Here is a 12418-nt window from a genome sequence, read left to right on the forward strand (position 1 = left end):
TAGTCTTACGGTCAACGATTGCCTCAGGTTCTTCGATCAACCTCTTGTTTTCATCCAACCTTTAACTCAGAAATCGGAATTATGTCGGGCACATCTCCCGTGAACTTTCTCAAATAACACACATGAAAGGTGTTATGAATACCCTCTAGTTATTCCGGTAACTCTACCTTGTAAGCTTTATTCCCGATCCTCTGAAGAACTTTAAATGGTCCAATAAACCTTGGACTCAACTTCCCTCTTTTACCAAATCTTATAAGTCCCTTCCACGGAGAGACTTTAAGTAAAACCGAATCTCCAACATCGAAGGATATCGGTTGTCTTTTCTTGTCAGCATAACTCTTTTGTCGATCTTGAGCAGCTAACATATTTTCCCTTATCACTTTCAACTTTTCAGCAGTCTCATGGACTATTTCAGGTCCCATAAACTGCTTTTCCCCAGCTTCCAGCCAACATGATGGCGTTCGACACTTTTCCCCATACAAGGCGTGATAAGGTGCCATCTTGATGCTTGAGTGGAAACTATTATTATAGGAGAATTCTACTAAAGGTAAGTGTTCATCCCGGTCACCTTGGAATTCTAGGGTACATGCTCTCAGCATATCCTCCAATGTTTGAATCGTTCGCTCGCTTTGACCATCGGTTTGCGGATGGTAAGCTGTACTCAAACACAACTTGGTACCCAATTCCTCTTGTAGACTCCTCCAAAATCTCCAGGTAAAACGGCTATCACGATCGGACACAATCGTTAACAGAACACCGTGAAGCCTCACAATTTCCTTCACGTAAGAATTCGCAAGTTTATCCATAGACCACTTCTCTTTGGCTGCTATGAAATGCGCACTCTTAGTGAAGCGATCAACAACCACCCAAATCATGTCGTGACCGTTCCTTGTTCTGGGCAGTTTAGTCACAAAATCCATGGTGATGTCTTCCCATTTACCCATGGGTACGGGTAAAGGTTCTAAACTCCCATATGGTTTCTGATGTTGTGCCTTAACCCTAGCACAAGTTACACACCCGGCCATATACTTAGCAACATCAAGCTTCATCGTCGGCCACCAATAATAGGATTTTAGATCCCTATACATTTTTGTACTGCCGGGATGAATCGAGTACATGGTCTTGTGAGCTTCTTCCATCAGAAGATCTCTTATTCCGCCCGTCTTAGGTACCCAAATTCTATCTTGGAATACCTTCAACCCTTGGTTGTTTGTACCGAACACTAACGTTTTGCCCAAACGTTCTTCCTTTCGGTCATTTTTCTCTAAAGCTTCCTCTTGAGCTTTCTTTATATTTTCCACAATTGTCGAGACAACTTCAATTCTCAATGCTCTTGGCCTTTTCTTTTCAACGTTTATCTTCCGACTGAGAGCATCAGCAACAATATTTGCTTTACCAGGGTGGTAAAGTATCTCACAGTCGTAGTCCTTGAGTAACTCTAGCCAGCATCGTTGCCTCATGTTCAATTCCTTCTGATTAAAGAGATATTAGAGACTCTTATGATCAGTGAAAAGTTTACACTTTGTGCCATAAAGATAATGCCTCCATATCTTTAAGGCAAATATTACCGCTGCCAACTCCAGATCATGAGTGGGGTAGTTCTTTTCATGTTCCTTCAATTACCTCGATGCATACGCGATCACTTGATCCCTTTAGGTCTGAACACAACCTAACCCAACTCCAGATGCATTGCTATAAACTGCGAAGTCATCAACTCCTTCAGGCAATGAAAGAATCGGTGCTTCACACAATCTCTTCTTCAACTTCTCAAAGGCTTCCTTATGCTTCTCATTCCAAGCATAAGTGGCTCCTTTGTGGGTCAAAGCTGTTAATGGAGTAGCAATCGAAGAAAAGCCTTGGATAAACCTTCGGTAATATCCAGCTAATCCTAAAAAGCTTTGAATCTCCGTAGGACTTTTTGGTTGTTCCCACTTCATTACAGCTTCAATCTTTGCTGGGTCGACCATTATTCCTTCTTGGTTAACCACATGACCTAAAAATTGGACTTCTTGAATCCAAAATTCACACTTGGAGAACTTTGCATACAACTTCTCCTTTTTCAGGACTTCTAGCACTTCACGTAGATGCTTTTTATGTTCCTGCTTGCTTTTCGAATAAATCAAGATATTGTCTATGAATACTATCACGGATTTATCTAAGAATGGTTTACAAACCTTATTCATCAAATCCATGAAAGCTGCTGGGGCATTGGTTAATCCGAACGACATAACAAAAAATTCATAGTGTTTATATCTCGTTCTAAAAGCAGTCTTTTCGATATCCTACTCTCTCACCTTTAGTTGATGGTATCCCGACCTAAGATCGATCTTCGAGAAATAGCTCGAACCCTGCAACTGGTCGAACAAGTCATCGATCCTTGGCAACGGGTTCTTGTTCTTTATCGTCACTTTGTTCAGCTCTCTATAATCGATGCACATTCTCATGCTTCCGTCTTTATTCTTTACAAATAACACAGGGGCTCCCCATGGTGATGAACTAGGTCGAATGAAACCTTTGTCCATTAACTCCTGAAGTTGTGTCATAAGTTCTTTCATTTCGGTTGGCGCTAATCGATAAGGTGCTTTTGCTATCGGCGTCGTTCCTGGTAACAAGTCGATATGAAATTCTACTTGTCGATCAGGGGGCAATCCGGGAAGATCTTCGGGAAAGACTTCCGGATACTTACACACCACCGGAATATTCTGCACCTCCTTCTTTTCCATCTTAGCATCGATCACGAACGCTAGATATGATGTACATCCCTTGGCCAAACACTTTCTGGCTTTCATTAGGGAAATGATTCTAGAATTTACTCTGCGTTTGTCTCCATACTCCATAAACGACTCTTTCCCTGGCGGGTTTACTTTTACTATCTTCTTTCTACATAGTATTTCTGCATCGTTGGCACTAAGCCAATCCATTCCTAAAACTATATCGAATCCATTTAACTCGATAGGAAATAATTCCTCTTGGAATTTATTCCCATCCAATTCAATGAGGATGTTTTTCATACGATGGCTAACAGGTACAAACTTGCCACTAGCAATCTCGACTATTATAGCATTAACTAGCATATCTACAGGCAAAGCTAGCTTTCTACCAAATTCATGCGATATAAAGGAGTAATTGGCTCCAGAATCAAACAAAATTTGGGCAGGCAATTCGTTTACAAGAAAGGTACCTGAAGCGACATCGACTTCTTCTTTTGCAGCTTCGAGCGTCATCTGAAAGGCTCTTGCCTTCGGCTTTGGTGGTAGATTGGGTTTTGTTGCGTCCTTCTTCTTCGGGCAATCCCTCAAAATATGCCCTTCTTCATTGCACCCAAAACATACGTTCTTATTGAAGGTGCATTCATTGGCATAATGCCCTGGCTTTCCACATTTGTAACAAGTGACTTCCACGCTGCACTTCCCAGCATGTTTCTTCTTACACTTGTCACACCACTTAGCTTCGCTTCCTCCTCCAAACTTTCTCGAACCAGTCTTCGAGAATTTGTTCTTTTTATTGGAACCTGAAGTTCCTTCAAACTTTCTCTTTTCGCCAACTTCAACCTTGCTGGCGGCTCTCCCTTTTATCATATCTTCAACAGACTTGGCAGCCCAAATAGCTGCCTCCAAAGTAAGTGCCTGACGTACTGGCACCGCGTACTCCCATGGTAGTCCCTTTGCGTACCTGTCAATTTTTGCCAACTCATCTGGGACAATACGCAAAGCAAACTCCATTTTGTCTGTGAAGTTATTCGTATATTCGTCAACGGTCATACTCCCCTTCTGCAACGTTAGAAATTTGTTTTCTAACTCAAGTACGTTTTGGGTCGAGCAGTACTTGCTTTGAAGTGCACTAAAAACTCTGCCCAAGTTAATTGCAGTGGCTCATTAGGGCTTAGGGTTTTTCCCAAAGTGCTCCACCAACGAGCAACACTACCCCTAAACTGACGTACTGCAAAGGTAGTTTATAACTTGCCTTGGCAATCACAAGTCATGAAAGCCAACTCCATTTCTGAGATCCAGTCCATTCCTCCGACAGGATCTTCTTTTCCATTGAAGGTCGATGGCTTGCAAGTCATAAAGTCCTTATAATTGCACCCATTTCTCTCCATTCTACCCTCGTGGTTATTCCTCCCAACCACAAGCGGTTCACTATGACCAACCGATCTACTGTTGTTCCCTTCTTCAGATCGATCGTCATTTAGTTCACGTTGTTCAACAGGAACTGAAGGTTCATCCCTGTCGTTCAGCAACATTTGCCTCAATTCCTCCCTTTGTTCAACCAACATGGCCTGAATCATAGTTCGTACTCCAGCCATGGTGATGGGTTCGGGTGCAGCTCCTACAATAGGCACCTGTTCCACCACTTGGGGTTGAGGTTGTTGGTTTCTGTTTGCATTTCTAGCTCCACTCCGAGTTCTTGCCATTACAATCTATATACCGAATAAGGTGAATTTAGGTCTTTATCCTTGTTAGACATGTCAATTCCCTTATCACTCCGAAACGTTTACATGTTAGTTCTAATCTCGTATTTCATACGCTTAGAATCCTACACACATAAGGTTTCCAGATCCGGTCGGCAACTGACCATAGATCCGAACAAATAATGGCACACATGTCAAACACATAGCATTTAGCACATAAGGGCATTTTAGGCATCTTCCCTAAAATAAACTAGTGCTCGTGTCTAAAATATGGTAGACACTCATCTCACAATCATCACTTAGCATTCTAAGTTCAAGTCTAGAAATTCTACAATTTCTTAGTTCGCTTAAACTAATGCTCTGATACCAACTGTGACATCCCCTAATTTCTCGGCCAGAAAAGACCGATTTAATTTATTCTTTTTAAAATAAAATCAGAGAAATGTTTTTAAAAGATGTTGCGGAATTGGTCCTCAAACAACATATGATAAAAGTTTATCAAAACCCTTCATTAAGAAGGTATATATTTTCCATATATATCCAAAACCTCGGGATGTCATGTTCCGATACAGATCAAAAGCAGAAACAAGACATTATAAGCCTTTCAACAGTTATTTACAACTACTGGCCTATAATCCAAAAATCTCTCGTCGTCCTCTGACTATGCTCGGGGTCCGCTACTTGTAATCATAAAAACTGAGTGGGTCAGGCTTGGGAGCCTGGTGAGCATATAGGGTTTTCAACCCATAATAATATACTTATTAAGTTCACCAATCAACAATAACCCTGATTACCCATTCCTGTTGTCCTCACTTTACGTCCCTAAACACCTATCACAAGGGACCTAGCCTAAGGATTATCATCGGGATGGACACTACTGCTAAGGGGTTTCCTCAGCCATACATGTCCTTAAGGCAACCATGAGGGGGATGGAGTACGACAATGAACATTTAACTCATCAACACTTACAAGTTGCGAACCTGCTAGTGTTCCACTGGACTATCTAGAAAGTCTGTGGTCGTCATTTATACTCCGCTAGATGACTACAAAAAAAACATCAACAACAACAACATCGAGGCCTCTCACCTTTTTAACACACATCAACTATTTCATCTACCCATGTTCTACCCAACATATTTTGTAGATAAAAAGCATATATAGTTTAAAACTTGTATAAAACATCAATTCAACAGTCACCTCAATTAAACAATTAATATATTTACACATAACACGTATTTCAAGGTAAATACTTCATATCTATGTGTAAATTGAAAGTAACTACACACTCACGTATTTTGGTGAAAATCGGGCAACAATTCGTTTCCTAAAACGATCGTTTCTAATAAAACCGGGAGTTTTATTGAGAAACTGGGCTCTGCAAAAGTCGGGCTTCGAAACCGGAAAGATAAATTTTCCGGGCTTCTCGGGCACTTCGTGGAGTATTCCGGGCTTTACAATCGATACCGGGGCTTTGCGGGATGTTAAGATGAAGAAAATATGAAGAAAGGGGCTAAATGTGGCAATTTCTTAAAAATATCCGAGAAGGCTTGCAACCTTCTATTTATAGGGTGAAGCTTCTGATCCAAGGGTTGAGAAGCTTCTGATCCGACGGCTGAGAGGGTTCGCAAGCGAAGGCTCACACGAGGCTGCGCATGGTGTTACAAAAGTTAACCTAGACTATCAACTCAATATAAATGCCTAGGCTAGAAACACGAGTGTTACATGATCAAAGTATGATTACTCTAACCCTATTTGTGGATTTTGAAATATATAGTAGCATGCTATGGTTTTCTATTTTGTTGTTCAAATTGTATGTTCAATTTGAGAAAACGTAGATCAAAATATTTAGGGTTGTATGCACACATAGGATTTATATGTTTTGCATAATACCCATCAGTAGCAGCCATGGAGAAAGGAGTATAAGAAAAGAATTGTAGAAGGCATAAGAAAAGATGTTGATAGGAAGAAGAAGAAGAAAGTCGTCGATAGTAAGAAAAGGAACAAGAGGATCGGCTAAGATAGCGTTTGAGAGAAAAGATCGATACTTTCTTATAATTTCCAAAATATTATTTCACCCTTATAAATAATACAATACAAGGAAACGAGCTAACTATAAATGGGTTAATGGGCCACACTAACAAATATACACTAATATAGCAAATAAACTAATATAAGATATATACTTACGCTTTAACAAAAATGTCACTCTTTAGAGAAGGTCTCGGTAAGCGACAACATCCACGCTCCATCACTCACACTTTCACACCTCTTTCGAGTTTTTCCAATCTAACTTGAGCATGAGAACATAAATGATTATACATCATACAACATTTGTCTACTATTCTTTAGGGATAATGACTTAAAAGAGTAATATATATTTCGATTTGTACACATCTGGTCACTGAGTTTTTTTTTTCGTCCACATTTACCCCTTCAACTTGTTAAACTATACATATTCAGACCTTATGATCGTCTACTCCATGTTAGTCGGTAAAAATGACTTAATAGGTTAATATATATTTCTCACTTTGTACACATTTAGTCATTAATATTTTTGTACACATTTAGTTTTAATATTTTTTGTTGCAAAATAAGTCATTTTTGTTTTTGTATTGATTGAGTACTTATGAATGATTTCTTTAGGTTTTTCTCATGAAATCTTACGTGGGAAAATCATTAATGAGAGTTTGGGGCTTTTGATGCTTATATCCATCTCGACTACTTTGTTGCTTAGGTCATGTGTTCTGAACGTCATAACTTTTTCATACGGTCTCAAATTTTAACGATCTTTATATCCATCCGTTCATAGTTTAGTCTACTACAACCTTCGTTTATATTACTTCTGTTAAAAAATAATATATTTTTAATTACGATCTTTATATCCATACGATTTTTATGAATGCATGCATAGATGTTTTTATTTTTTATTATATAAAATCATAAATAAAAATATATTACATTTTAACGGGAGTAATCTTAACGAAAGTTGTAGTAAACTAAAAAACAAACATGTGGATATAAAGGCCGTTAAAAATATGATATTGTATGAAGAAGTCACGATGTTTAGAACATAAGACCTAAGTCAAACCACAAGACCTACACAACCAGGCTGTCGAGATCGTGGTGAACATAAGCATCAACAACCCCAAACACCTCATCAATGATTGTCCCACGTAAGATGTCGTGAGAAAAACCTAAATAAATCATTCATAAGTACCGAATGAGTACAAAAACAAAAAAAAAACTTTTGAAAAAAATATTAAAGACTAAATGTATACAAAAATATTAAGTACTAAATGTGTACAAAAAGAGAAATATATTTTTTTATTAAGTCATTTTTTCCGGCTAACCTGGAGTAATCGGTTATAATGACTGAAGGTATACAATTTAACAAGTTGAATAGATAAATGTAGACGAAAAAAAACTCAATAAACAAATATATACAAATCGAAATCAGGGTTAGCCCAAGCCCAGGGCGAGCTGGGCCACGGCCCAGGGCATCAAATTCTAGTGGGCATCAATTTTTAAAAGCCTGTTATAGGTATTATTGTATATTGGGCCACATCTATTCAATTAGTCCACTAAAATCCACGTCAAAACGCCAGGGCAGCCGATGGATACCTAATTAGCGCCAACTAATCAATTTCGCATGACTCGTGAAACTAAAGCACACGCCTAATAATTGAAGATGAAGAACACTAGGCGTCCTTTCTGAGAATGGAGATGGACCGTGGATCGATTACTCTATTAGAATTTAAAATCATCTCCTCTATCGATCTCTCATCGCTCTCTCGTTCGCTTCAGCCTTCTCTCGCCCTCTCTCTCGATCGATTGGGGCGATTGTGCCCTTATTGTTACTGAATTGCCATGTTCTCAATTTGTTTGTTAGCTTTTCTAGATGTCATGCTTTCTCATACGATGTTACTTTTCTGGCTTGGAGTTTCACCCAGGTGCAGGATAACGTTTCCCTTGTTTTGGTCGATTTGGCTTTTAAAGATGTTGCCCCTGTACATATTGAATTTGCCAAATTGGACGATTATGCCCTTGTTGCTCTTGTAGCCCCTTCTTATAGATGTGTATGTAGTTTATGTTGTTGATTTCAAGTTATACGAAGTTTGGTTTCAAAGCTTATTAAGGGATAACTGTGTTGGACGATTATGCCCTTGGAGTTGAAGCCCATGTTAGGTTGATTGCCTTAATTAGGTTATGCTGCAATTCTAAAATGTTTTGGCGTTGCTGTCGAAATTCCTTAAATTCCTTCCTAATTTCGATGGTGGATTCCATGAGTATTTGTTTCAATTTTATGATTATAGTACAAATAATGAAGAGAATGACATTTTTGTTTTCTAATTTTCTATATTTACATTTTACATAGGGATTTTTTGGCATTTCAATTTTTACTTTTTTTTGCAAATCAATTACAGAGGAGTAATGTAAATCTAATGAGCTTGTTGAAAGTACTAATGTTAACTATGATATTGTAATTATTATTTTTGATTCAAAGAATGCTTGAAGATAATGTTTTATTGATGTTTGCAACTTTTAATTGTATGAAGATGAATTTGTTTGAAGAATGACATTAGTTGTGGGATATACTAACAGTTAAGTTTGAAGATACAAGTATTGGGATATTATTAAGTTTTTTTTGCCCCGGACAGTAAAATCCTATGGATCAGCCTTGATCGAAATATATATTACCATTTTAATTTATTATCTCTTTATGACGTGATTCTCATAGGCCAAAAACCATAGAAGTAAATACTAAATACAACAAGTAATTATCATTTTAATGAGATTAATATATTTAGGACACGGTTTAGACTTGTACACAAAAACCGACGTGTGGGTGTAGCCGACCATTGTGCTAGATTAGGTGCAGACCCTTTTGATTCGACGTGGCTATCGACATATACACGTTTTCGTAATACAAAGTACCTTTTCCTAGATAATGTTTGAATTTTGATTGGAGTCAATACCGTAGCATACTTTTACTTTTACCCCCCTTACGTTTCCATAACCTATAAAACTTATGCACTCCATTTTAAGAAGTTCCACCAAGTGACCATCAACTTCTTTTCGCATAGAAAACTTTCATATTTTTTGTTTTTAAAAATGTTCAAATCCGTTAGACAATAAACATAAGCTTTTGAAAGGTTTATATTTGATTTTATTTATTTAGTTTTAAATATATGTTTAAAATTTTAGTTGTTTAGGTAGTCTCTTTGTAGTACATATAAAACTAATGATTTTCTTTAATGGTTATGTGATGTAAAAGATAACAATACTTTTATCTATTTTGAATTCTTACAATATATAGTATGGCCAATTAAAATAAAGATATTACTATTTGCAAATGCTCCTTACTACAAATATTCTTTTTATCAAGATATGCCTATTGTCTTAGGAATAGTTATATATCATTAGGAATTAAGTGAATCAAAACATTAAGAATAGTTCAAGTTTATCCAACATTTATGATTTGATTTTATCTAATTATGAGTTTTTATTTTGTTGTACAACTCAATTCTTGATTAGGTTGCTTTAATATAGGAAATTTTATAAAAAAAATTATTATCTACAACAATACCCACATAAACCCTAAAATACTAACATGTAATTTCTACTTGGTGCAACCGAACGAAGTTATGAATGAATATGATGCATAAGATAAAAAATGCATCGTTACCATTTGTTACTATAATTGGTTAGACTCATAAAAAAAGAAACAATTTATATAATTACATTGTGGTTTATTATCTTTTAGTCAAAAACCCTTTTGGTATATAATGAAATGTTATTTTGTTCTATAAGGTCATTGAAACCAGCCACTAATATTTTTATACTCATCGATGACATACGTGTGTATTATGTGCTTGTTTGACATTGCTTTTCTAAAAGAAGAACAAAAAAATGTATAGGGATAAAAACTCATACTTAAATAGATATGAAAGTATGAAACCACTATATAGAGGGGGGCAAGTTGTCTATTTATACATCTAAAGTCCTAAAATTGACTAATAGAAGTAAATGAAGGACCAGAATGTATTTCGCCATTAAAGTTGTATTGGAGGGACCGGTGAAAATTTCCCAAGAATTTAAATAGGCGCTTTAACTCAGTCGTATCAGTTTCTCTCATACCTAAGATCTCCTTTCCTCTTCTAGAGCGAGATCTCTCTTCCCTTTTCTAGAGAGAGAAAGCTCAGAGCTGCGTCAATGGCGTTCATATCTTTTCTCGGCCGTGTTCTCTTCGTCTCCGTCTTCGTTCTCTCTGCTTGGCAAGAGTAAGTTTATCGTATTCCCCAGATCTGATTACGCTGATGTTAGTGCTGATTCCCTGCTTTGTGTATCTGTTTTTGGATCTCGAATTTGTTGGTTTATGATTGTTTTTGGTTACTTGTGTTAGCAAATGTCGATACGAGACTGCTGAAATTAGCCGTGTTTGTGTAATCTGTTCTATGAATTTTTTTACTCCAATTTCAAATTGTGGTACTTTCTTGATATTGTTGAACTTTTTCTCTTTTCAGCTAAAAATTCGAAACTGTTGTACTCTATCCCCAAAAATATATCTAACACTCTACGGATTTCAAGCAGTTGTATATATCATCAGCAAAGATGTCTTATTTTGCATAAGGCTTAAAGTGAACTCTTTTCAGCTTTAAATTTCAACGGAGTAAAATTTCAAAAATAAACTTTTTAGATCACGACCAACACTTTTGAGAATGCCAAATGAACATGTTTATGTTCCATCGAAGGGGCTTTTTATACTGTTGATGTGCAATTAGTAATTTACATTGTCAATTACATAAACAATTATAAAAAACATGTAATTTATCTTGACTTTTTTGAGTATTTATCAAACTTAGGTACAATGATTTTGGCAATGATGGAGGTTCTACAGCAAAAGCACTTGTGCCCAAGTTCAGTGTGTTCACAAACCATGTCACAACACATACTGGTTTCCAAGTGCCTGAATTTGAGGTAATACCTAAATACAAGAAATAGTAAAATGCACTTTTCATTTTATTAGAATTTTGTACTTTAAAATGTTTTTTTAAAAAAAAACTACAATGCTCAAATAAGAAATAATTCGTTCAGATCAAACTCTTGGTTGCTGGAGCAATAGTCTTGAAGGGTATTGGAAGCTTGCTTTTCATCTTTAGCAGTAAAATCGGTGCTTTTCTTCTGGTTAGTATTTAATATTTTAATTATATTGATTATAAGCATCATTTTCTTGATTTTTTATGCTAAGAAATAATTATTTAACTTTTTATTTTTAACATTATTTTTCAGATTTTGCACCAGCTGATTATTACTCCCATTTTATATGATTTCTACAACTATGACATGGAGAAGAAAGAATTTGCTCAACTTTTTATCAAATTTACACAGGTGTGTATGTCTCACATGTCTTTTTGTATAATGTTTTTTCGAAGTAAATGATTTAATAGAAAGAAATAAAAGTAAAAAGCTATAACAAACAAATCTTTAAAAATGTATTGTTATATGTTTATTTTTTTTTTACAATTTTGGGTTTATGTAGAATTTGGCGCTTTTGGGGGCACTCATGTTTTTCATTGGAATGAAGAGCTCTTCCATTCCAAGGAGAACAATGATCAAGAAGAAGGGTTCCAAAACAAAGACTGTTTGAGTTTAAGAGGACATAGTTTTGTGTTGTTAATTAAAGTGGTAGTTGATGCAACTTTGTACTGTTTAATATTGTTTGTTTTGTTTTTGGTTCATCTTTGTAATGTTTAAGGAATCATGGATATTCTGATTTGTCTTTTAATAGATTCAAATGATTTTCTTATGTAGAAGAAAACAAATATAAGGCTTATTTTATTTTATTTTTCTTTAAAGAAACTTTTTTTACTGAAAAATTATTTGCTGTAACATTTATTTTTTTATTTAAATTTCAATAATTATTTTTTTGGGATAATTACCTATAAGGGTAATAAATTATTAGAGTTGTATAAAAATACCATTGAACTTTTATGTGTATATGTATCA

The 12418-nt window shown here is 36.0% G+C and overlaps 1 protein-coding gene across 1 annotated transcript; it reads left to right on the plus strand.

Moving 5' to 3' along the window:
- The first annotated feature begins 10534 nt into the window (after positions 1 to 10534).
- On the plus strand, positions 10535 to 12218 carry LOC111897281 (uncharacterized). Its single transcript, XM_023893245.3, has 5 exons — positions 10535 to 10692; positions 11275 to 11389; positions 11507 to 11596; positions 11702 to 11800; positions 11952 to 12218. The coding sequence occupies exons 1-5, from the start codon at positions 10625 to 10627 to the stop codon at positions 12057 to 12059; spliced, it is 480 nt and encodes a 159-aa protein (XP_023749013.1). The 5' UTR covers positions 10535 to 10624; the 3' UTR covers positions 12060 to 12218.
- Positions 12219 to 12418: the final 200 nt, after the last annotated feature.

The sequence above is a fragment of the Lactuca sativa genome, chromosome 5, assembly GCF_002870075.4.
Source record: "Lactuca sativa cultivar Salinas chromosome 5, Lsat_Salinas_v11, whole genome shotgun sequence".
NCBI lineage: Eukaryota > Viridiplantae > Streptophyta > Magnoliopsida > Asterales > Asteraceae > Lactuca > Lactuca sativa.

What these genes read in the sequence shown, in the direction of transcription:
- LOC111897281 (XM_023893245.3), top strand. Translation starts at nt 10,625, where the DNA reads ATGGCGTTCATATCTTTTCTCGGCCGTGTTCTCTTCGTCTCCGTCTTC. An exon ending in TCCAAGTGCCTGAATTTGAG is followed by an intron (nt 11,390 to 11,506) that starts GTAATACCTAAA and finishes TAATTCGTTCAG; the next exon opens with ATCAAACTCTTGGTTGCTGG. An exon ending in TTTTTATCAAATTTACACAG is followed by an intron (nt 11,801 to 11,951) that starts GTGTGTATGTCT and finishes GGGTTTATGTAG; the next exon opens with AATTTGGCGCTTTTGGGGGC.